Raw genomic sequence first — 26,073 nt, 5'->3', positions numbered from 1 at the left:
ATAATTTCCCACCCCCTGCTATTTCTCCTTTGCCCTTCCCTTCCCATGGTCAAATGATACTTGAACATCACTTTAAAGTATTCATTGCTGTATGATGATGTTTGTCCTTCAGTAGCATACAAAAGATAAAATACCCTTATATTTCCACAGGATAAAAACTAGGAAATTTGGTGTACTAAAGTCTTGATTAATGGAAATACTCTGGTTAACTTAGTGATAACTAGACATTTTTCCTTATTTTGTTTTGTTCATTTATTGTTAGTTAAAAGGTATAATAAAAAGCCACTGAAAATATTTTACTGTTATTTGATGGTTCACAATCTTGTGCTGCTTCAGATTAACATCAGTTATGACTGCAGATCATGAAAGAATTAGCAGGTAGGAGGCTTGTTTGGAACAGAAGTGACTCAGGGCACTTTCTGGATGTTATTTTGGGAAACAATGCCAAATACTTCCCTACTTAATTAGCATGCACTACTGGGTAGTAGAATTACAGCTAATAGACAATTCCATTTCATTAGATGCATTTTGCTATATTTATATTTCAATTATAAAGACCATCTAAAATATTAAGTGATTAAAACAGTACTTCTGTATCGCTCAGAATTTAAAAGCATTTGGAATTGTTTCAGTCTGGTCATTCTTTTTTTTTTTTCTTGAGACGGAGTCTCGCTCTGTCGCCTAGGCTGGAGTGCAGTGGCCGGATCTCAGCTCACTGCAAGCTCCACCTCCCGGGTTTACGCCATTCTCCTGCCTCAGCCTCCCCAGCAGCTGGGACTACAGGCGCCCGCCACCTCTCCTGGCTAGTTTTTTTTTTTGTATTTTTTAGTAGAGATGGGGTTTCACCGGGTTAGCCAGGATGGTCTCGATCTCCTGACCTCGTGATCCACCTGTCTCGGCCTTCCAAAGTGCTGGGATTACAGGCTTGAGCCACCGCGCCCGGCCCAGTCTGGTCATTCTTAAACGGAATGTACGCAGAATCATGTCTTTGAACATGTTTCCAATGGCCTTTTTGAACAATTTTAATAAATATTTTCATGAGTCCTGGATTCTACATTTCTTCATAACTTCGGAATAACTCATAGATCGTAACACAATGTATTAGTCAGCAAACAAATCAAACTAAATATTTATTTTGCAACAAGTCTCTTTAATGCTTGGCCTCAGACTACACAGAATACAAAGTAGTCTAAGACACAACTGTTTGTGAAAATTATATGTGGGTTTACACGTTGTCCATTCAAAAAAGGACTTAAGATAGTTATATTTGGTGGCTGCAACTTGCCCTGAGAGACATGGAGTTTGTTACGAATTTGAGGTTGGGCACCTAATTGACAACAAGCTTGATGAGAAATCCCCAAGGGTGGCTGGGGACGACTCACCAGGTCCCTCATACAGAATTTAAAATCGTTATGCCAGAATTCTTCCTCGGATGACTGCATGGAAGGGGCAAGATAATTTCCCATCCCCTGCTACTTCTCCTTTGTCCTTCCCTTTCCATGCTGCCCTCTCTCTTTGCTTCACTCAGGAGCCAACATACAACACACCATCATCAAAACCTCAGACCTGGCTGCTGGTCACAGCTAGTCGGAGTTTGCATTTTAGTAGACCTACTTAGAGTTTTGTGCTTTTCTTTACATACATTTGACAAATGTATTTCCAATTCACTGACAATCCACTTTATCAACTGAGCATTTCCGTTTTATGACCAGTTGTGGATAAAGGCAGGACTTACTAAACTTACTAAAAGCAGTACTGTCTCCATCTGATCTGTTTCTATCTGATCAAAGCAATTCAGTGGCTGGGATGCTTCTGCTTTTGAAAGCTACTAAGTCACTGTTGTCTTCGTCTTCTTCGGCTGGGCCGATTCCGCATCATAAGGAAAGCTGCACGTGGGCTGCAACATCTCAGTCGTGATTATGCCAAACTGCAGGGGAAACTCTAAAATTTCATTCTCCATTAAACAAATATTTATTGATGGTTTTTTAGTGCTAGCTGTTCCTGGGCACATAACCTAATCTATATCTACATCCCCAACACCCACACTGTGCCTGATGCACAGCAGGCTCACAGTCACGTGCGATAAACAGATCGATAAAGAAGAAATGATTCTTTGTCTATGAGGAATTTGTGAAGTGTTTGCTCTCTTATCTGGGAAACAAGACACAAAGACATGAAAAGTTAAATGGTAACACATGATAAGACACAGCCTCACAAGGAACAGAAGGATTCTAGGGATGCCAATGATCCTGTGGTTCTGTCTCCTTGGCAACACTGCCACCAGAGGCATGGAAGAGGTTCTGCCAATGCAAGGACACGGCCAGGGTGGCCTGCTCTGACAGCACCACAGAGCCCTGCGCTCTGGGATTCTGCAGGGAAGGTTTCTGGGATGGTTATGGTACTGGTCCACCACACAGGCAAGAAGGCAAAGGGCAGGCACACGGCAGTCCAAGGCTGAGCTTAGGACAGTTGAGAAGGAGCTCAGCATGGATGGGAGTGGAAAGTTGGCAGGAGAGACCCAAGACTAAAGTCAGGGAGGTGATGGGAAGTGAGGATGGAGAGCACTAGCCCTGTACATAACTGTGCTATATAACAGCCTAAGCAAATAGAAACATAGTTGACGATGGTTCTTCATCTGCTCTAGGATTTTCCATAAAGCATCAGTTCTCTCAAGTAAGTGAGATGCCTGGTCAAATACACAATTTTCAAATCTCTGGTCCTAGCATGAGACTTTATTACAACACTCAGATATTTTTAAAACAGAGCAAATGGTCATACTGAATTTTCTCCCTAGATGATAAACACATCTTATAATACCTTGAGCAAACAATCTTTTTATTTTTTTCTCTTCCCCCAGTAAAGGCTTCTCTGCAGGGATTGGGAAGGAGGGAAGGAACACTTAATATATTAATTCTCTACAGAAAGCATTACTAGGACAATGCACCTTTTTTTTTTTTTTTTTTTTTTTTTTTGAGACAGCATCTTGCTCTGTTGGCCAGGCTGGAATGCAGTGGCACGATCTTGGCTCACTGCAACCTCTGCCTCCCGGGTTCTGGCAATTATCCTGCCTCAGCCTCTAGAGTAGCTGGGATTATAGGCATGTGCCACCACACCCAGCTTATTTTTGTAATTTTAGTAGAGATGGGGTTTCACCATGTTGGCCAGGCCAGTCTCGAACTCCTGACCTCAGGTAATCTGCCCTCCTCAGCCTCCCAAAGTGCTGGGATTACAGACATGAGCCACCACGCCTGGCCGGTGACAATGCATTTTTTTGTTAATTCAAGTCACAAAAGGAAAAAGCCTACTTAATCAAGAGCATATTCTGTTCTCCCTTCCCAATATTAGGAGTAATTGCCTGAGGTCAGGAGTTCAAGACCAGCCTGGTCAACCTGGTGAAATCCCATCTCTACTAAAAATACAACAATTAGCTGGGTGTGGTGGCGGGTGCCTGTAATCCCAGCTACTCGAGAGGCTGATGCAGGAGAATCACTTGAACTCAGGAGGCGGAGGTTGCAGTGAGCCGAGATTGCGCCATTGCACTCCAGCCTGGGTGACAGAGCAAGACTCCATCTAAAAAAAAAGAAAACAAAAAGAGTAATTGCATGTTTTTTTTTTTTGTTTTTGTTTTTTTTGCCTAAAGTGGACAACAGTTTTAAAGACTATTCCAAGGCTGAATGCATTTAGTACTTCACTCCACCCACTGCCTTATTATTACTCACGAGACTAATTTTTAATGGCCTAGCCAGAAAGTTGGCAAGTCTCTTCTGCAAAGGACCAGAGAGCAAATACTTTAGGCTTTATGTGCCATAACCCTGTCACAACTACTCAGCCATGCCACTGTAGCAGAAAGCAGCCAAAGACAATATTAATAGATGGCAAGGCTGTGTTCCAGTAAAACTTTACTGATACAAACAGGCAGTGGGCTGCTTTGTCCTACAGGCCATACTTTGTTGACCTCTGGTCCAGACTTTCAATCCTAAAATTACATTAAAATTTTTATGTTCATCTGAAAGAGACATCTCAACACACATTATTTCCATCTAACTCTTCCACATCCTGTAAAGGTGTTAACCAATGCTGATAGATGTAAGAATTACGAAAAACACACCAAAATACCTTATGTCCAAAAGATACCAGGTTTCATCCTTCAAATCTTTCTAATATATTTAACATAGACCAGCACCAAGGCAAATTTCAGAGCAAATTTGTTGAGGGATTGCATGAAAAAAAAGTCAGGTTTTTCAAATGTGTGAAGTCTGCGACTAATCTGTTCCTTATCAACAATTCAGAAAAGCATATAAGCCATGCCACTTTGGTAAAATACATCTTGAAAAATAAATCAGATAAAAAAAAATCTTCTCCTACATGTCTATATGAATTTCAAATCTTATCATGGAAAATGGTAAAAGGATGATTGAGTCTCCTCTGTAACTTTTTTGTTTTGTTTTTTTGTTTTTTTTGAGACAGTCTCACTCTGTTGCCAGGCTAGAGTGCAATGGCACGATCTCGGCTCACTGCAACCTCCACCTCCCAGGTTCAAGCGATTCTCCTGCCTCAGCCTCCTGAGTAGCTGGGATTACAAGGTGCATGCCACCACACCCGGCTAATCACACCCGGCTAATTTTTGTATTTTTAGTAGAGATGGGGTTTCACCATGTTGGTCAGGCTGGTCTCGAACTCCTGACCTCGTGATCCGCCCACCTTGGCCTCCCAAAGTCCTGGGATTATAGGCGTGAGTCACCAGGCCTGGTCAACTTTTTTTTTTTTTTTTTTTTTTTTAGGAGAAATCTTCGGAGAGAACAAATTCACACATAATTCCCCTACTTTTCAGTGAAGCGATCAACAGAAAGCAACATTCTGAGAAGGCAGATGCTTCTGTCCGAACAGTAGCTGACCAGTAAAGGTACATATTTGACTCTAACCCTCCTGTAGCCAAGGCCCTGGCACTTCATGGGACATGACTGGAGATGTGGAAAATCATTATCTGGCCACGGAAAGAGGTGCTGGAGATAGTGGTATGCCCATTCACTTGGGATTTGTGAGAATACGGTAAACTAGTACAGTTTCAATATTACATGCTCACTGACTACTGAGAACAGAAGCCACTAAACAGAGACAGTTTAAGTCTCATAATTGGATAAACCATTTTAGAATTTTATTTCAGATGTATCTATGGTCATGATTCCTTAATACAGACTAGTGGGAAGCTATAAAATGTAATAAAACCTTCTGACCACTTGGCTATAATGGGAATTTACATATTTAACAGTAACAGCATATTTTGAAAAATGCCTAATATTTATGAAGTATTTTATAGTTCGTAAAATACTATTACACTTGATCCTTAATATTTCTGGTAAGGTAGGTAGACTATTTACCATTATTTTACCGATGAGGACATAGGGTAGGTAGACTATTTACCATTATTTTACCGATGAGGACATAGGTGCAGAGAAATCACACATCTGGTCTTCAGACAGTGTGGGAGGAGAAATCTGACTCAAAACAAGCAGCCTTTCTAGCCACTGTACCATGCCACTTCTCTTTCAGCATCTTTGCGAATTTGCTCCTTTCTTTACTGGATTCTAACATATCGCTGATAGATGACGATGTTTGCAATATGTTATCTTGACTGGGGCAGAATGACAGAGGCAATCATTTTTAAATGACTCTTTTTTTTATTGAACTACCACCAAATATGTATCTTATCAAACGCTTTATGGCCTTAAAGAAGAGAATATTGCATTGTAGAAAGAACAAATGGAACATACTAAGTACTTGCTGAATTGAACTGATATTAGGAGACCAGAGTCCAGAGAGCCCCGTGAATCATTGACTAGATGAATCTGCTTTCTCTGTGTATTAAGGGAGAAATCGCACCTATCTTACTTAACAAAGATTTAAGGAAATCAACTAAGAAAATGGACATGAGACCGTTTATAATTAAAGAGTACCTAATTCACTCAACAAATACTTACTGAGTGGGCACTGTAAGGCACTGTTGATGGATGTTATGAGTTTGAGTACAATCTATGCCATATTAAAACCACAGCTTTTACGGGAAATTGTTAGGAACGTAGAGAATACATATAAGTGGACTACAAGAGAGAGTTGCAGATCAATGAAAATTGTAACAGCTTACAATGATGCGTAGATTTACTCTCAAAAAGGATCAGATCATTGACTGTGTGACTACAAAGTGAAGGCTAAAATGCATAGATTTTTGACTTGAGGGGAGCTAACTAGACACGACTTTCCAGAAATTTAAATACAAGAGAAAATATTTAAACTTTTAACACTTTGAGTGATGGCAAGTAGGTGGGGCACCAGTGATTGCTTGTTTGGTAATAGTAGTGCAACAAGTATCCAATATATATTATTGAGGCTTTTAAATACTGACTGCAAACCCAAATCTTTAAAAACATATGATAAATAAAGACTTGGCTAAAATTTGATCTTGACTATATACAGCACCATCTGGGAAAAATAAGTATGTATTTGAAGGAGATACTGATAAGAAAGTCTGCTGTTAATTATATCAACAATGAAACTACCTGATTCCTCAGATGTCATTTAATAAAAGAACAATCAAATTATCTAAGGATGTGTTAGGAAAGAATTCCTACCAGATAAATTCTGAGCGACCCACTAAATATTTGATTATTTGATAAAACTGGTAAAGCAGTAAAACTCTTGATACAGTAAACCTATTCATATGTTTGTTCAGGTTTTAGCAAAAAGGTATGTAATTATGGAAGAAGAATGTTGTTACCGAGAACAGGAAATAAAGACACATTATCTTGGCTTCCAGGATGGTCATATTATGAAGTTACAATTTCAGAGTTTCATATGTTAGCAAAATGTGAGAAGATGACGCTTCTACAAAGATTATCATCACATGTACCTGGAGGAAACCCATAACAGTATTAGCAAGATTATTTCACAGTCATTATATGATATAATCATACAAATAGTGATTCAAAATAACAAGGTATTATTAAGACAAATAGTGGAGAAAACTACATTTTGAAGAACTGATGTAATGTTCCCAGATGATTTGATACAATAAAATTCAGAATCAGAAAAGACCAGCATGAAAGCCAGAGAAAAAGGTGACTGAAGGAATTTACAATGTTTATCTTGATGAAGATAACAGGAAAGGGGGGAGTAAGAATTTTTTTTTTTTTTTCAAATATTTGCTGGGCTGAGGTACAGAACAGGAATTAGACACTGTATATAGGTCCAGGGTCAGAACTAGGACAAAAACATGCAGAAAGTATTGGGAGATAAACTGTGACAGCCTGGGGCAGAACTCTCTAATAATGGCCACTGTGCAACTGGAAGGGACTGTCTTTAGAGGTGCAGGGTTTCCTTCCACTGAAATTATTCATGTGGTGGCTGAATTATCTGACAATAAAGGTCTCTTCCCACATCATATTCTACTTATCTCACAATCCAGGAAAGACTGTGAACAAGAAAAAGCAAAGCAAGGGATTCTGTAGTGAGGCTGTGGGCAGTGTAGTGATGGGCTAGAGGAGGAGTTGCTACTTTCTTTATCCTCCCCTCCAAAATAGGGTCATTAAACAGATCAGCAGGGCCAACAGCAGCACAGAGTGGATATAAAAATTGCACTTTCTGGGGTAAGTCATGTCCTAGGAACAGCAAGGCCAGGCATTGGCTGGAACCATCTACACAGGGAGACCACAGAGGACAGTGATATCATCAGGAAGGAACAGTGGAGAGATCAGTTTTGGTGGCCTGTGTGTGGGAGGGTTGCATCCCAGATGTCCTCTGGACAGAAATAATCAACACTCCCTTGGATAGCATCCCAGCTTGGAGAGAAGAGGAAAGGGCTGTGCAAATGTGTCTCACCTCTTGGCTTATTAGACAGGATGAAGAGTTCCCAGGCAGGACGAATGAGTCAACCTAGGAAGCAGGCCACAGATAAAATATAGTGTGACGCTAAGAGGTGGAAATGAATTAAAGCCAGTAAAGGGCAGTAAATGAGGAATGTGACAAACACAAGTTCGCTTCGTTAGAGTTATGTGCTGAAGATGATCATAATAAAATCAATAGTCAATTGAGAAATGGTGTGGGGATGACTGAATATCCACATACACAAGAATGAACTTGGATACCTACCTTCCACCATACACAAAAATCACCCCAAAACAGAGCATAGGCCTAAATGGAAGAGTTAAAACTAGAAAACTCCTAGGAAAAAAAAATAGGAGTAAATCTTCATGACCTTGGATTTGACAATGGTTTCTTATGACGTCAAAAACATGGGTGACAAAAGAAAAAAACAGATAAACTTTATTAAACCTAAAACCTTTTGTGCTTCAAAGGACATCACCAAGGAAGTGAAAGACAACCCTCAGTAAGGGAGAAAGCATTTGCAAATCATATATTGGGTAAGTCCTTTATATATCATATACATTATTATATTCATCATTCAGATATATAATCATACATAAACTTTGACAACAATAAAAAGACAAATAACCAAATTACAAATGGGTAAATAATTTGAAATGCAAATTAAAACTACAATAAGATACCATTTACTACTCACTAAAATGAATACAATACAAAAAATAATAAGTGTTGGCAAGGAAGTGGAGAAAGTAGAACTTTCATACATTGCTGGTCAGATGTCAAATGGTGCTGTAACTTTGTAAAAGAGTTTGGTGGGCGGGGTGCAGTGGCTCATACCTGTAATACCAGCACTTTAGGAAGCCTAGGCTGGAGGATTGCTTGAGGCCAGGAGTTCAAGTCTAGCCTAGGCAATGTAGTGAGACCCTGTCTCTACAAATAAATAAATCAGCTAGGTATTGTGGCACGTACCTGTAGTCCTAGATACTCGAGAATCTGAGGCAGGAGAATCACTTGAGCTTAGGAGTTCAAGGCTGCAATGAGCTATGATGGCACCATTGCAGCCCAGCCAGGCCAACAGAGCAAGACCCTGTTTTTTTTTTTTTAAAAACTTTTTGTTCTAGTTCTAAAGAAAAAGAACATTTGGTAGTTCTTCAAAAAGAGTTACAATGTAATCCAGCAATTCCATTCCTAAGCATATGCCTATGAAAACTGAAAATGTGTGCTCACACAACATCTTGTATGCAAACATTAATAGCAGCATTATTAACAATAGCCAAACAGTGGAAACAATCCTGAAGTCTGTCACCTGATAAACAGATAAATAAAATGTGGTATATCCATACAATAAAATATTATTCACCAATAAGAAAGAATGAAGTACTGATAAATGCTACAACATGGATAAACCGTGAAAACATCAGGAAACGGAAAGAACTCAGTTACAAAAGATCACATATTGCATGAAACCATTTATATAAAATGACCACAAAATGTAAGTTCACAGAGACAGAAAGCAGGTTAGTGATAGCCAGGGGATTGTAGGAGGGAAAAATGAGGAGTGACTGGCAGTGCAATAGGTTTGTTTACAGCAGCATCAACACAAATACATCAGTAATGAATGCACTGCGCTATGATGTTGTCATAGAAACTTTTTAGGTCCATTATAATCTTGTAGGATCACTGTCATATATGTGGTCCATCATTGGCCATGAAGCGTAGCTATATGGTATATGACTGTATTTCCAGAAGCTACAATTCGCTTTCTTTACTTATGATGAGGTTAAATCTTTCTATAATTTTGTCATTTTTATTTTTCTGAACTGTGCCAGTTCAGAGCCACTCCAAATACTTCTATTGAGTTATTGTTCTTTTTTTTTTTTTTTACTCATTTCCTAAGAAATCTCTCTTTTCATGTTAAATAAATAATCTCACTTAACAAGCCAATACTTACATAACAATTACTATGAACCTGACATGTTTCTTAGCTCTATAGAGACATAAAATCACTTAATATTTACAACAATGCTGTGATTGGGCATCATCATCATTTCTATTTAAGAGATGAGGAAACTTCAGCACAAAGGTGTTAAGCAGTGGAGGCAGGATTTGAACCTACACACACTGGTCCACATGTCCCAGCTAACCAGTATACTCTCCTGACTCGTACAGATGTAGCAAACAGCAAACTTAAGAATGTCAACCAAGATACTCAGACCCCAGAAAATGTGTACAATCTGGTCACTGTAGGTGTTCTTTTCTGGAACTGCACTGTCCAATAAGCGAGCCACATGTGGCTCCTGAGCAATTGAAATGTAGTTAAACTAAATCTAGATGTGTGGTAATGTGAAATATACACTGAATTTCAAAGATTTAATATAAATTAAAAGAATGTAGATACTTAAAACATTTTAATATTAATGTGTTGATAATGTTAAATAGTATTTTGGGCCAGGTATGGTGGCTTATGCCTGTAATCCCAACACTTTGGGAGGCCAAGGCGGGTGGATCACTTGAGGTCAGGAGTTTGAGACCAGCCTGGCCAACATGGTGAAACCCTGTTTCTCTAAAAAAAAAAAAAAAAAAAATTAAACCGGGCGTGGTGGCACGTGCTATAGTCTCAGCTACTTGAGGCCGAAGAACCACCTGAACCTGGGAGGCAGAGATTGCAGTGAGCCGAGATTGTGCCACTGCACTCCAATCTGGGTGATAGGGCACGTTTTTTTAAGACTCTGTCTTAAAAAAAAATACTATTTTGAATATACCGAGTTAAATATGTTATTTAAGGGAATATCACCTTTCATCTTTAAAAAAAAACTTTTAGTATGGCTACTAGAAAATACTGTGTTACTATAAAGCCTGCATTATATTTGTGTTGGACAGGGTTGCTCTAGAAGGATATATTGTGACTGGAAGAGAAGTCTAGAGGAGCAGTGCATGGTTCTTAAAAGGCTAATCATGGTGTATGCTGTCTTTGAGGACCATGGATTGATTATACAACAGACAATAAGCCAACTGTTACTAAACCCATCAACTACCAATATTCTGATGACTCATGATGAATTCAAATATAGTCAAGAGAAACCTGGAAGATATTGTTGGTGAATACAAAGAAATGGGTTGAAAACAAAAACGAATATAGGGCAGGGGAAATAATTTTGTTTCTTCTACCTAAAGCACAGTCTTTGAAGGAGAAATAGGTCTATGAAATGCTTCTTAAAACTAAAGCCTAATCTACCTCCATTACACCTTACCCTCCAAAGGTGAGTCACTATTTCACACAAATACTCTATTTGCTAAAATGTATAATTTAGCCAACAGAGTTGCTCAGTAAATGTAACAAAACTATTTAAATATTGATAATCCATCGATGTTACCTATGTCCAGTGAAGGCTTGGAAAAAAAATTTATAATCTCTGGCCTCCCCCACTCCATACCTCAAATTATAAACCAGAATATTAAAAGGACCTCTAGGAATTCAACTGCAAGTACCCTAAGGCAGCCCTATGTCTGACCGAATTATCAGCATTACCAGTACCATCCCAGTGTTGATAACGCAGCAAATGCCCAGTAAATTTTCACTAAATACACAGAAAATGGTAGTTCTTGGAAGTTTAAAGTCCACGCCTAAACAATATGGAAAACACAAAGAATGGATATTCTAGACTGGTAAGCTTACTGTTGTAGATGGCTAATCACACAGATGGGGGCAAGTACTTAGAATGAAGACCCAGGAGTCAGCAAAGGTTTTCTAAAATCCAACTTCACATTCTTTTCCTGACTCTGCCTCTATCTGTGCAGGGAGTGACTCAAGAGAATAAATCCTGAATTCCTTAAGACCTTTGACAAAACTCTTTTATATACCTTAACCAAGGTGGGGAAATAGCAGGCATGACAATCTAACAGTTAGAAGGCTTAGTAATGAGTAGAAAAATCATACAGGAAGACTGGTGTTTGGGTGACTGAGGTCAAGCTAAAGAAATTCTTCGGGGGTGGACCAGGAATCCCTCTTGGTCAATATTTTTCTTCAGTAAGTTGGAAGAAACATGAAAGGCATATTTGCCAAGTAACACAAAGCTGGAAGAGACTTTGGATAGAATTCAAAGACTATTTGGTTAGAATGGTATATAGCTAATGAAAATTATCTAGGATAGTGGTTTTCAAACTTTAACATGCAGTAGAATCATCAGGAAGGCTTATTAAAACACATTGCCAGGACTCATCTCCAGAGTTTCTCACTCAGTGGGTCTTGGGTGGGGTCAAGAATGTGCATTTCTAACAGGTTCTCAGGTGATGCTGTTGCTACTAATCCAGGGACAACCCTTTGTGAACCCGTGGTACAGGAGATTCCTGTTATATACTTGTTTGCAACACTACAGTTTCTTTCTTAATTCCAACCTTCATGGCTGAGGTTCCTGAGTCATATTCTAGACTAGTGCCTTCTATGACTGATGGCTTTCTGTGACTTCAGAACCCATGCAAGCCACATCCTTTTCCAACTATTCTGTGGAAATCATTAGTAAAGAGTGCCACCCTCTTCTGGAAGAAGAAATCAAGCAGTTTCTTGAGGTATTCCCCTCCCCCAATATATTTAAACCTCTAAATACTTATGGTAAAATTCAAAAGGAAAATGGTTCAGAAAGCTTATTTGGAAAGGGTGGCTCTATCAGGAAGAAGACTGGCATACTCACCAGAGAGGAAATATACCCAGTCGTGTGGTGATAAAAACCACGGCAAACATAACAAACAGGAGATCACACATTTTCTGAAACTTGGCATAATTTGCCATTTTGGCAGCCTATGAAAGAAAGGAATGTGACACATTAATGTAGTTAAACTGATAATAAAAAGTTTCTTTCCATATGCATGAGTCTAAGATATACTTTACCAGATGCATAAAATTGCCTGCAACTGAAATGTCAGACATCATGCATCAGTATTTATAAATTACCCACAAGCTGAGTGAGAGGCAGCATTAGCCGTAAGTAGAATTCCTGACTGTTACAGATTTAATAAAATATTCAGCAACCTGAAAAATTCAATTGTATGGTTGATTTCAGAAAAACAGGGAGAAAAATAAGAAATTCTTACATCATGGATGATACTAGCAAGCCAGAGACACCAAAACAGAAATCTGGTATAACAGTTCAAACAGAAGTGCTGGATAATCCTTTAAAGCTTTTTATGAATCTCAAATACTGAGGCCACAAACTTTATATAGAATATGTGGAGCCTTCTGCGTTTTTCCTCCTTTCTCCTTAAAATTATAGGTTTTTTCTAAACAGGCACAAGGAATACTCTGGGAGATGCTTTTCTGGCTTATTCTCACAAACTTAGAAATGAAGAAAGTGTCAAGATCATGTCATTTCAACTAATCCATTTAGGCAGAATTTTCAAAGTTACATGAATGGGTCATTTTTAGATGAAAGCCACTAATGCTCAAAGGGTCTGTGAAAAGTATTCTCATAATTTATGACAGTGATTTAAGTGAAGACTTTTTATATTATAAATCAGGGAAAAAATCACATCCCTTTCTCTACCATCGACTTTTTTACAAATGATTCTAAAAACAGGTGAGACTGAAAACATAATTTTGCTTAATCATCTCTTTTTACATTTTTACACAGAATTCACAGCACCTACACACAGGGTTATAAAGTGATGATGTCTTCTGAATTTATAACGTTATTTTCTACTTCTTGGAAACTTAAATTAACTGAGTCAGATTTGAAAAGATTGTTGACATCATCCACAGAAGCTATAATTTAAAAGATTTAAATAAAGCACAAAGCTATGAGAGGAATGTATTCCTAAGGGGAAATATCTATTAACTGGGTGGAAGTTAGGATTATAAGCTTTTAATTTCATGAACACTTTACGGGTAACACCATAAATTATGTTAAAAGGTACCTTTTACCTTCTTCTGGCTAGGTAAATCATGAAATTTTTCTTTTATATTTTTTCACCAGTATTCAATAAATAAGCTTTAAACACAAACTTTTCAGAAATGTCTAGGCCATAAGATAACATGTTGAGGAGCTGACAGGTGACCTATCTCATTAATTGAATACTCTAAGTGTTATTTATTTGTATAATGTTAAAGAGAATCTAGGTGATGAAGAACATTTGTTTTTAAGCCACATGACTGAGATTTCTGGATTTTTTTTTCTGGATACAAGTGGAACTTGATTAGAAATTTTCTGAATCTACCCCATGGCACTACCAAGCATCATGCCAGCCATTTCCACAGGCAATGCAGTTGGCTAATTGTACAGGACTGATTGTACAGCCTTAGGTTGCAGCATAAATTTCTACATTCAAGCAAACTTAAGATTTAACCAAATTGTAACTCATTTCCAGGGGATTGCAATATAAGCAATCTATATTATTGATTATACTTGTATTTCTTTATACTAATTATATTTCTCCTATTAAAAATATGTTGAATAGAGGTTAGCCTGAATCACTTAAAAATCATAGCAACAAATTATCATTTGACTTATCTAGCCCATTAGGTCTATTTTTCTATTTCATAACATGAAAGGACCAGAGTTTTTTTTTTTAACAAAGTGCTGTATATACCTCAAACCTTAATTGCCTTTATAATAGATTCAAATTTTATAGCATAGAATTCTGCTTATATTGCAATGACAGGTCATTATTTGAGGGTATGTCTAGTCTACATTCACAGTACAATAATTGCTTCAAAGGTGGCAAAACAAAGCACTTAAAGCAAAATGGTGGGCCTAAAGGAAAAAAAAATCAGAATTCAGATCAGATTGTAAGAACCATTTCTACATAGGCTTTGTACTCTTATAAGGTAATTCTGACCAGTTATATTAATTTCTTAATATAAAATGCAAAGACTTTAATGATTAACATTATTGAGTATGACTCTTCACAGGAGCCATAGTTAAAAGTAAATATCACATCACAATTTTCCTTGGGATTTTACCTTTTGAAATATGCTAGAACATTTTCATTTATTTTACCACTTTAACAATTCTAACTAATAGTAACCAATTCATATATAACCAATATTTCCACAGATATTCTTTAACTTTCATATATAGAAAACATAGTTTCTACATAAAATTTGCAATTCGTATGCACTTTTCACTGTAAAAACATTAGGAAAATGTGTATTGGCAATAAAAATGATGATCCCTATTTAATTTTACGGGGATGTATAGCTTCCATCAGTACCCAAACTGAGTTTTACAAAATTTCCCAATAAATCAGGGTAAAAGTTACAACACACCAAACAAAACCTAATCAAATAATGATTTTCCTTTGTAAAATCATTCATTTCTTAAGTATGGATTAGTAAAGGTTTTCAGCATTTTATTAACAATTTTTTTGTATAAAAGTTTACATACTAATTTAAAATCTCATTTTCACCAGTTTAACCCACAAAGAAACACTGCAGTTTCAAGCAGTTGTTTACTATTGTACCCAAGCACCATCTAGCATAACACTGAAGAGCTAATGAGATTAGGGACTTCCTAAATTCTGGATTTTGTATTCTTAAAGATGAAAGAAAACTTTTACCTCCAGAAGAGCATCAGCCGAATCATGAAGACAAAGGACCAGCGTTCCTACTCGGGCCATATTGTTGACATATGAAAAGGTAATCAAGAAAATACATACAAGGTGGTGCAGGAACATAATGCCAAAGTCCTTGAGGAAAGAAAAAACAACCATATTAGAGTTTAGCAACATCACATTTCCATTTAGCCATTCAGCCACTGAACCAGTACTTACTGAGAACCTCCACAAGCCTAGCACTGAGGATGAATAAGGTATGAATAAGGTATAACTCTTATCCTGTGGGAGTCCATCACGTATTGGGAGAGACACATAGGAGATCGGTGGAAGCCCAAGATCAAGGCTCTGGCAGATTTGGTATCTGGAGAGGGCCCACTTCCTTGTTCATAGATGGTGACTTCTAGCTGTGTCATCATATGGCAAAAGGGGCAAAGCACTTATTTAGGGCCACAGGAGATAGGAGGAAATCAGTGATTACCAAGAATGCGATCAAGCCAGGACAAAGACCATATCATAAAGAATGCTCTGTAGCAAGCCAAATAATTTGAAGTTTTGGGAGAAATCACTACAGAATTTCAAGAAAAGAAGGGTCCTACTTGCATTTGAACCTTTTTAAAATTTTTTATTTTATTTTATTTTATTTTTGCTCTGTCGCCCAGGCTGGAGTGCAGTGGCATGATCTCAGCTCACTGCAAGCTCCACCTCCCAGGTTCACGCCATTCTCCTGCCTCAGCCTCCCGAGTAGCTGGGACTACAGGCGCCCGCCACCACGCCCGGTTAAAAATTTTTTTTTGTTATTTTTAGTAGAGACAGGGTTTCACTGTGTTAGCCAGGATAGTCTTGATCTCCTAACCTTGTGATCTGCCCGCCTCGGCCTCCCAAAGTGCTGAGATAACAGGCGTGATGAGCCACTGCGCCTGGTGCATTTGAACTTTAGGAAGATCTTTTGGGCAACTGTACAGGTTTAACTGGACCACTTCTCTGACTACTAAATGGTTGGGGCTTCAGAAGGTACTGGTTGTGCCTTTGAACAGTGTGTGGCATCTATGAAGGGACAGCAGGTTAAGGTCAGAGGAAAAGGGCATTGTATGGCTCCCAGCCCGGACGGCCCACTGCCTACAGAAGGGCCACATAGTAAGGTTAACGGTGGTGCTGTGGTCTAAATATTTGTGTGCCCACCAAATTCATGTTAAAATCGTAATGCCCAAGGTGATAATGTTAGGAGATGGGGCATTTGGGAGGTAATTAGGGCATGAGACCAGAACCCTCATGAATAGGATTAGTGTCCTTGTAAAAGGGACCCCAGAGAGCTGCTTTGTCCCTTTCACCAGATGAAGACACAGTTAGAAGGCACCATCTATGAACCAGGAAATGGGCCCTCATCAGACACCAAATCTGCCAGAGCCTTGATCTTGGACTTCCCAGCCTCTGGAAGTATAAGAAATCAATGTCTATTGTTTACAGGACTCCCAATCTACAGTATTTTGCCACAGCAGCTCAAATGGATTAAGACGGGGGTGATGGTTTTCTGTTATCTCAGATTTCTTGGAATGTGCATCTCAGTGTTAGCATCCTTCTCCCAGAATATGCCTGTTGGGATACTAAAATAAGAATCCTACCATGTTGGCTTTTCTGATAGGACCTACACAAACAAGCCCTGAATTTTTAAAAATTGTTTTATGTTAGATTCAGGGGGGTACATATGCATGCTTGTTACTTAGGTATACTGCATACTCGTGGGGATTGATGCCCTGAATTTTAATCATTATCTGTCCATAGACATTAGAAAAAAATATATCTTGCAGCAATAATAGTAAATTGACCATCCTTATTTTGGTCAGCTTCAAGGGAACCTCATCTTGGCCTCAGTGAAGATTTTTTTTTTCTGATATTATCTCTTGACTATCTGGACATGGTTTGTTGTGAAATGGAATTTCTGTTGCTTAGAAATATAGTCTTTTATTCATACTTTTATCTAATCTATATACCTCTCTCAGAGTAAGTCTGAATTTCTTTGAGACTTAAATGCCAAGACTGACCCTAATGTTGCTCTATTTGAAGCCTCTGGAGGAAGAGGACTATTCCCCATAGACCACTCATCTAGGGTAGATTTATTTGAATCTCTCTCTCTAAGGGAGAGAGCATGAAAATGAAAAGCATATCTGAAAACTGACGTATGAGTAGATCCTGATTATGAAAAAGCACAGCATGTAGGTTAAATCTACGGGAATAAACCCAAATTTTTATCTTGAAAAGTCAATATTCATATGGTCATTTATTCATTAAAAATAGTGACTGAGCATTTACTATGCTCTAGACAGTTCTAGGCTTTGAGGAAAAATAAGTAAGAAAACTAGACAAATACTTTTGCCCTTGTGGAACTTGTATATTCTAGTAAGGGAGAACAGACAAAAAATATAAGTAAATGATCTCTTATAGTAGAAGGTAAAATTGTGGTATGGGGGAAAAGAAGCAATCATGATAAGAAGGGTGAGGAGTCCTGGTTGCTGGGGGAGATACATTATAATAGTACCCAGAGGGGCCAGGCCAGGGCAGGTCTCTCTAAGAAGGTGACTTAAAGATGATGAGGAAGCTAGTCTTATAGATAGATGGGGAGAAAATATTCAAGCCAGAGAAAACAACCAAGGCAAAGGCATTATCCATCACGGTCTTTCTATCCTGATGTGTTCAAGGAATAGTGAGGAGGTGAGTGTGGCTGGAGTCAAGTAAGAAGGAGAGACGTGTAGAAGCCAGAGCAGCAACATTATAGATTATAGATTTTAAAAATTAGTAGCTTCTTTTTGTCTATTACCACTATTTTAAAAAGATATTTTAACTTTGTTGAATAGAAAGTAATCACTCTACTATTTAATCCCTGATATGTAACTGTTCTACGTATCATTTGTATTCAGATCTAAATTGGGAGGTTAAGGGTCAAGAATAAAATTATTTCTGAGGTTGTAAGGACTTAATTTTATCTATCACATTGGAATAGGTACAAAGCACTTATAAATACTCTCTAATACTACTCGTCATGAACACGAAACAGGACTAGGTTTTTATTCTTACAGATGTTTTCATAAACTCCTTCCTACAACATTCCCTTGTGAGTATTCTCGTTTGTTCTGAGAATCAGTGTGGGCGACAGTGCTAAGGTTGGTGGATGTTCTGCCAAGCTGAACATCTGGTTTACAAAGGCAACAGCAACTAGATTAGGTAGACTCCTCGGTTCCTCGTGAATTCCACTTAATCTTCTACCCAAGGGGAAAGAGGAGGCCCTAGTGCTGTCTCTTTTTCTAAATTGCCTTGTACTTTTCCTCTGTGACCCTTTAGCTCTCATGGCTTCTGCCCTGGTTCCTGATTCACTGGGTGACAGAGCCACTTTCTTCTGGACCCCCACTTACCTATCCTGGACCCTCACTTACCTATCCACCTTTCCACAACTCAGAGAGGCCTCTGTCTCTAACTTATATTCTCCAATTCAGTTCAGTTATTATTGTTTGATTTTTCTGTGGTTAAGGCAACTTCTAAGTTAAACATAAGTGCAAGAAAGTTAAAACCAGGGTCTTATCGACAGGACCAGACTCCTGAAAAATGTAGGTGTCTTGAACAATTATGGAGCACCTATTTCATAAGAGCCAATTTGTAATCCAACTCATCACTTTTGTAATTGTTGGTAGGGTAATTGCCTATCTATATAATTTTTTTTTCTTTTTTTTCTTTTTTTTTTTGAGACAGAGTCTTGCTCTGTCACTCAGGCTGGAGTACAATGGTGCAATCTCAGCTCACTGCAACCTCCGCCTCCTAGGTTCAAGCCATTCTCATGCCTCAGCCACCCAAGTAGCTGGGATTACAGGTGTGCGCCACCACGTCCAGCTAATTTTTGTATTTTTAGTAAAGATGGGTTTCACCATGTTGGCCAGTCTGGTCTCGAACACCTGACCTCAAGTGATCCACCTGCCTCAGCCTCCCAAAGTGCTAGGATTACAGGTGTGAGCCACTGAGTCTGGCTATCTATACAATTAAGAGACTGGATCAGGTTATTTTTATGCTGTCAATTCTATAATTCTAGGCTTCATAGTTATGGTGATTACATAATATTTGAAGTCTTTACTAATTTCATATTTGTGTATATGTGGCGGGGAGAGAGTGTGGGAGAGCTCACACATGCACCCTCTTTATTTAGCAGCTGAGTAGCTGTTGATGTCACTACAGGTTAGGGTCTGAAAAGTCAACTTCAACAACTTTAATTGCTTAAATGATTCTGTCTACAGTTTAGTGAACATGTCCAGAGGTTATTTTCTTCCCTGGAAAGTGCCTAACATTTATGGACAACCATACATATTGATTTATTACTAGGATGAACAGTATATTAGTTTGTTAAATGAGGTCAGATAATTTAAGAAATGAAGTGCAACAATTTCTCTTATTTTCAATTAACCTAGTCTCCAAACAGCATGACACATGGATGGTAGATTCCACTGTCAGGAGAATCATGCGTCTTCCAACAGTTAATTCTAACTGCCCACGACAGAACTGAGCATTGAGAATGCAGTGGCTGACCTACCACTATATTCCTTCATCTAGACTCACATTTACATCTAGTTCTCAGCTCAGGCAGAAGAGAAATGATGACCATACTCTGAGTTTAACAAGTGATTATGTACAGGTGCAACTTACCAGTTTTACCTCCTTCTGAAATTCTGCTGTCTTTGCAGTTAGTACCTAAGGTTTTCTTAAATCATTAAAGTTAGACAATACCAAAATGCCTTAGACATACAATAAAAATTGCACTGATAACATTTTCCACTGAAAGATAAAATCTGTTCTCTCCAAGCTGTTACTTACTACATTCCATCATGTGGAGTATAGTATTCTACCAGATAATAACTACTTCAAAACAATGGATCCATTAAAGTAGAGCTTACCTATCAACTAATATTTTAAACTGTTTGCTAAACATAATCAAATGAAAACACACACTGCTTAATTCAGAAATTCAATGAGTTTATATTTGCTATGCTTAATACACAGATTTCAAAGTTTAACCAGCTGAATACCTAAAAAGAACACTACTTTCCACATTTTCTATTGTTCAGCTCCAAATGATTGCTCTTGGCTCACTGAAAGAGAACAAGGGATTTTCTCTATTTAATTTAAAAAATGAATAAATATAAATTGATTAAAATACTTATGGAGGATTAGTACCATTTTATAATGAAGTTTCCTGAGATGTATCTAATATAACGTCAATAAACAACCCAATGGCCTTGCCAATACAGCACAGCTCCTTTAAAAATAAGAGCCTTGTTTTTTAGACAAAATTTGCTTTGTAAAGATGTTTTTTGCATACAAATCACCTGGTCCTAGAAAACATTTGTTTTATTACTGAAGGATTCACAGTATGCCCATGGCAGAAGACCAATTTTCATTACAGTCTTATCTGTATGAATATGAAAAAAGAATGAATAATGGATTTGTCTTCTTTTACATTTCTGCTTCAGAATGCATTATACATAATAAAATACCCTTAATAAAGGCCATGCAATCATTATTTTATGTGTTACTCACGTCCTCCTGACCCAACACATTTTTTTGAGCAGGCACTGAATCTGGTCCAAATAACCATTTTAAACAAATTGCCAATTTGGATTTTATCAATGCAGGGTGGAAAACTTCCATCCTTATATTTGCAACTGCTGAAAGTGATTAGTGCACACACAGACACAGTCATGGCCGAAAGAACATTAGCATTTTAGGTTGAAATGTTTTCCTGCATTTTTCATAACTGCAATTAAGGAGAGAGACTGTGATTTCTTACTGGTCTTCAGACTGAAGACTGATGCCAAAGCCTTTATTCAAAACAGACTGGCCTGGACACATGCTTTACTTGTGTCCTCAATCTCCTGCTATTCGGCCATATTGTTTCTTGACATTTTCACAGCCATTATCAAGGGCTCCTTCTATGTTCCCTGCTTGATATTTACCCTAATGTTGACCTTTACTTCAGTAGCTTTGCCTATGTTAATTATCAGAGACAAGGGGGAGAAAATCAAACATGGTCGTCACTCAAACTTAATTAGAAGTCTGAAATAAAAGAATTCAAGGAAGAGTCATCCATTTTAGTATTAAAAGCTGGTAAGATAATGCTGTTTTTTCCTCATTACATTTTCAAATAGCATTTAGGGAACCTAGAAAACTTTCCTAGTCTGTTCTGTGTAGCTTTCACATCAGAAATTCCTGGGTACAGGTAAAATTCCAGCTACCTGGGCTCCATCCCCAACTGTTAGAATGAAAATCAGCATCTTTAATTCAGTTCTCTAGGGGAATTTTATGTACAGTAAAATATTAGCACCAAACATCCAGAGGGATCTACCTCTCATTGAGACACAGATCTGAAAGTTTATATAACGCAGCTCCCTTCACAATGATCAAGCTGTAGAGAATCTCTGAAATAATATTGTTTTCAGGAGGCACTACAAATTCATCTTGATGTACATGCCTTTACAAAAACAAAATTCACCCATTTTTCATTAAAAATAATACATACACATACTATAAACAGGAACTGTTCCCTAAATTCTCATTGGCTGGATAATATGTTAATTTTATGCAATCTCTTTTGGGAATAATTTCTGCAACTGATTAAGAAAAAATATTAGTGAACCTCTTTATAAAGGGAATTTAGAAGATCAAGATTTTGATTAAAGGCTGATTTAGATGTGCACAGACATGAGGAATATGAAATACTTCTGAAGTGCAAGAAAAAGGCTCTTCTCCCTCAGATGCAAATGACGCATATGAGCTTTCCTGAATTTAATAAAATTAATAAATCTGTAATCTAACTAATATGAATTGAAGTCAGGTAATAGCACCAGGTTACTCAATGAACCGATTTTCAGACTCTCTAGGAAACAGAAGAACAGCAGCATAGTTTAAAGCTGATTTCATTTTATGGCAACTACAGTAATAATAGAAACCCCTCATTAAAAAACAAACAAACAAACAAACAAACAAAAAATAGTTCTCTTATTTGAAACTCCAAGGCACATAGAAATTTATATGACTTTTTACAAAGTAACATGTTTTTCTTTTTAGGGATAATAATAAACAGTTTTCCTTTCTCTCTTATGATTTTCCTGCCTTGGCATAAAACTCAGAATGCTGGGGGTAGAAGTGGACTTTAAGCATGTAACTTGGCAACGTGCTAAAGAGAGCAGCTACTCAGTCTTCATCTCCATTTTAGAATGAATAAACAGATGGAGACGGTGAGGATTTCAGACAAAATTTACACACATCAAGAATAATCATAAGCAGCTTTTCCATTAAGGGAATATAAAGATATAATAGCTTTTCAGCCTTTGGAGATGGGTAAAGTCCTGATGATCAGGATGAATATATAAAAAACCTCTTAAAGAATACCAAAACCCCCAAATAGTATACTAACAAATCTTAATATTAAAGCTAATGTGTGCAAATAAATCACAAAATACGTCCTTAAGGCAAAAATGAAACACAGTACCAGAAATTCACATCAGAATAATTAGCTGCTTTGTCCTGTCTTACGGTGGGTTCCAGAATAAATAGCAGTACAACTTCTAAAGCTTTAATAATTTGGTTAAAAAACAAAACAAAGAAATAAAAGACTAAAAAATTGTGTAGGATTTTTAGACAATGGCTAAATAGTAAAAATATATTTGGGGTGATTTATAGAAATCAGTTGATTCTGGGTCTCTCCCCATTAGATAATTTGAGGAGAATCATAACCTTCTTTTACCAACTCATGATGTGAAGAGTTCACGTAATCTCCCACAATTTATTTGGTTGTTCTGTTTCGACTGGCTTTGAATTTTGGCTCACTCTAAATAAGAGAGTTGGTTAAATGGACCATTTAAAGAAAGATATTTCACATAAGGCTCTTCAAAACTCCAACTAGAACTCACTTTTTTCTTATGTATAGCCTATGCACCCTAAGGTAAATATCTCCAGGAAAATGTGGAAAGGAATGAAGAACTGTGACTTATTTGGGAAACGTTTGTTCCATTATAAAGTGGAGGAGTCCTGGCAGGAATGAATCAATTATTCCCTTCTCCAAAATTCAGTCTGTGAATAAAATTTCATTCACATTAGATCTAGAGTTGAATCTATTTCAACACTTTTTTCCCAATAGATTATAGATTTTTCTCCTTTTGGACTAAATGTATATACATTTAGGTCCTTGAGGGGGATAACTGTAACACACAGACTTCATTTTAAAAACACCAAGTGCCATGAAATTAATTGGTTTAAAGATGTTGAATTTACTATGGTTACTATCAAAATGTTTTTATAATGTATACTGATGTGATTTAAATATCTCCACTAACCATTCTCAAATCTGATATCCCCACTGTCCATCAAATATACACAACAGGTTATTCTACTTTACAGCAAAGACAGGCAAAGGGCCAGATGGCCAGATTTGGGTTTGTAAATAAGGTTTTATTGGAACACAGCCATGCCCATTTGTTTACTTACTGTCTATGGCAGTTGTCTTGCTATAGTGGCAGAGTTGAGAAGTTGCAACAGAGATTACATGTCCCCCCAAATTAAAATATTACCTGGTTCTTCACAGAAAAGCTTTGTGACTTGCCTTAGAGTCACATCAAAGGACATACGGGAAAGCATCATATTGGAAAAGTCATATTATCTAAGATGTGGCAACTGCATAGGCTCATGGCTAACTTCACCACATTTTTGTCAGACCAAAAAATGTGTAAGAGATTTAATTTTCATAGCTGTCCTGATGTAATCCATTAAATATTACTCTTAACATTCAGATAAACTATAAAGAAAGAGAACCAAAAAGATTCTCATGATCAAGTATAACCACAGCTTTTAAACAATTTGAAAACCAAGGAGACTTCACAAGCTTTCAAAAGTAAGATGCTTGTTTGGATTCAGTATTGTTTTCTCTACTGCTAGATGTGCCGTTACTTTATGGCTTCTAGAAACATATATAAATGAAATAACCATTGTATAAGCAGAGTTTACCCAATCTTTCTCCCGTGCAACATTTATGGTCCCATTTCAAGATCAAGAACTCATAATCTTGTCTACTGTGAATTATTTAGTTAATATTTAATCTTTAATTGATTTTATCACCATGGAAAAGGACACAATAAAATTTTATTTGCACAATAGAAAACAGTAAGATAGTGCTGTTGATTAGCTTCTGATGGGCCTGGCCAGAGCATGGAGCTTGATTTCCAATGCCTTGGAGTCCTCCTTCACGCCTTCCTTCCTCTCCTGATCAAAAGCACACTCTCCAAATGCACTCTGCTTTCAAGTGATGTAGATAGTTTTCTTAATTATACATGTCTTTTTATTCATTGAACTTTAGATCCTCAGAAGCTCTCTATTACTATGAGCCTTGCTAAATCACAAGTGCCTGGAGATGAAGGTCTTGTACTACACCTTCTGGGTTCTGTTTAAATTACCCTTGGCTCAGTCACACTAGTTTGCACAGCTTTTAATGGGGGAAAGGTCACTTCTGAGACATTTAAAACATACTCAACCTAACAGTCTTAAGTAATACAAGGGTTAACAGAATTAACTCTTTTTTTTTTTTTGCAATAATCCCTGGAACAGAGATAATGGTAACCCTTTATGATATCAAACAAACCCATTTGGGCTGAAAACATCCAGAATGATCAGTAGGGGGCAGATTGTGTTCTACTAAAATCAGAAACATCCCAGGACTCAAAAGCCATCGTCCATTTACTATAAAGGTCTTGAGGCCTAAATTGACAATGGGTAACCAGGGACTCAATTTTGTGCTTTAGACAGAAGATGGAAAAAGTCTCCCTCAGGTCAACCAGGTTGGGATGGCATGTAAATTGTCAGGAGGGGTTTGGGGAACTCTCATCATCCTCAACCTTATCCTCCACATTCTAACTCCTCTTTCTTCAGCTGCCTGAGCTACCCACTCCTGACTCCTCACAAACATACAGAATTCTAGCTGCAGAATTTCCTGGAAGCTGCTGCTTCTCTCTATGCAGACCTCTGGCCACACAGGTTTTTTTTTTTTTTTTTCTTCTGGCTGTGATGCTTGTGTTTTCTCCTCTTTTGGCTCCTGGCCCCATCCCACCTTGACTACCTGGTGAATTCCTACTTACCCTCTGATTTGCCTAATTCTCATGTGCCAAAGGCTCTTCTGTCTGATATTGTCATTTATTCTTAACAACAACCCCATAAAGCAAGTGTGACTTTGAAACTCTATTTTACATAGAAACTGAGGCACGAGAATGCCACATCATTTTCCCTTGTCACACAGTGAGGACGGGCTAAGCCAGCTCTGAATCCAGTTCTGTGTGACTCCAGAGCTCAGGTATCTAACTACCATAGCAGGTTGCTTCTCAGAAATGGATGTGTGAGGAAAATGTCTCTGAGGAAGGAGGCAGGAAAGAGAGGACACTCTGGAAAACACATATAAGTGAGAGACTAACAAACAGAACAAGGTCTACTCCTAGAAGACAGGAAGAGATGGGGATCAAGAACAAAGATGCGGCCGAGCACAGTGGCTCATGCCTGTAATCTCAGCAGTTTGGGAGGCTGAAGAGGTGGATCACGAGGTCAGGAGATCGAGACCATCCTCGTTAACATGGTGAA

General features: G+C 37.8%; 1 protein-coding gene across 3 annotated transcripts in view; it reads right to left on the bottom strand.

Annotated features, from left to right (window-relative positions):
- Nucleotides 1-26,073, bottom strand: part of CERS6 (ceramide synthase 6) — a 317,758-nt gene that overhangs the window by 42,757 nt on the left and 248,928 nt on the right. For all 3 annotated transcript variants that reach the window (XM_007965259.3, XM_007965260.3, XM_073019784.1), the window contains exons 7-8: nt 15,427-15,555; nt 12,567-12,673 (exon numbers count right to left, since the gene is read on the bottom strand). In XM_007965259.3, coding sequence (XP_007963450.1) covers nt 12,567-12,673; nt 15,427-15,555 — 236 coding nt within the window. The remainder of the gene's footprint in view (nt 1-12,566; nt 12,674-15,426; nt 15,556-26,073) is intronic.

Source organism: Chlorocebus sabaeus, chromosome 10 (assembly GCF_047675955.1).
Source record: "Chlorocebus sabaeus isolate Y175 chromosome 10, mChlSab1.0.hap1, whole genome shotgun sequence".
Lineage (NCBI taxonomy): Eukaryota > Metazoa > Chordata > Mammalia > Primates > Cercopithecidae > Chlorocebus > Chlorocebus sabaeus.
The sequence above is the reverse complement of the archived record's forward strand: the minus strand, read 5'-3'. Positions and strand labels throughout refer to the sequence as shown.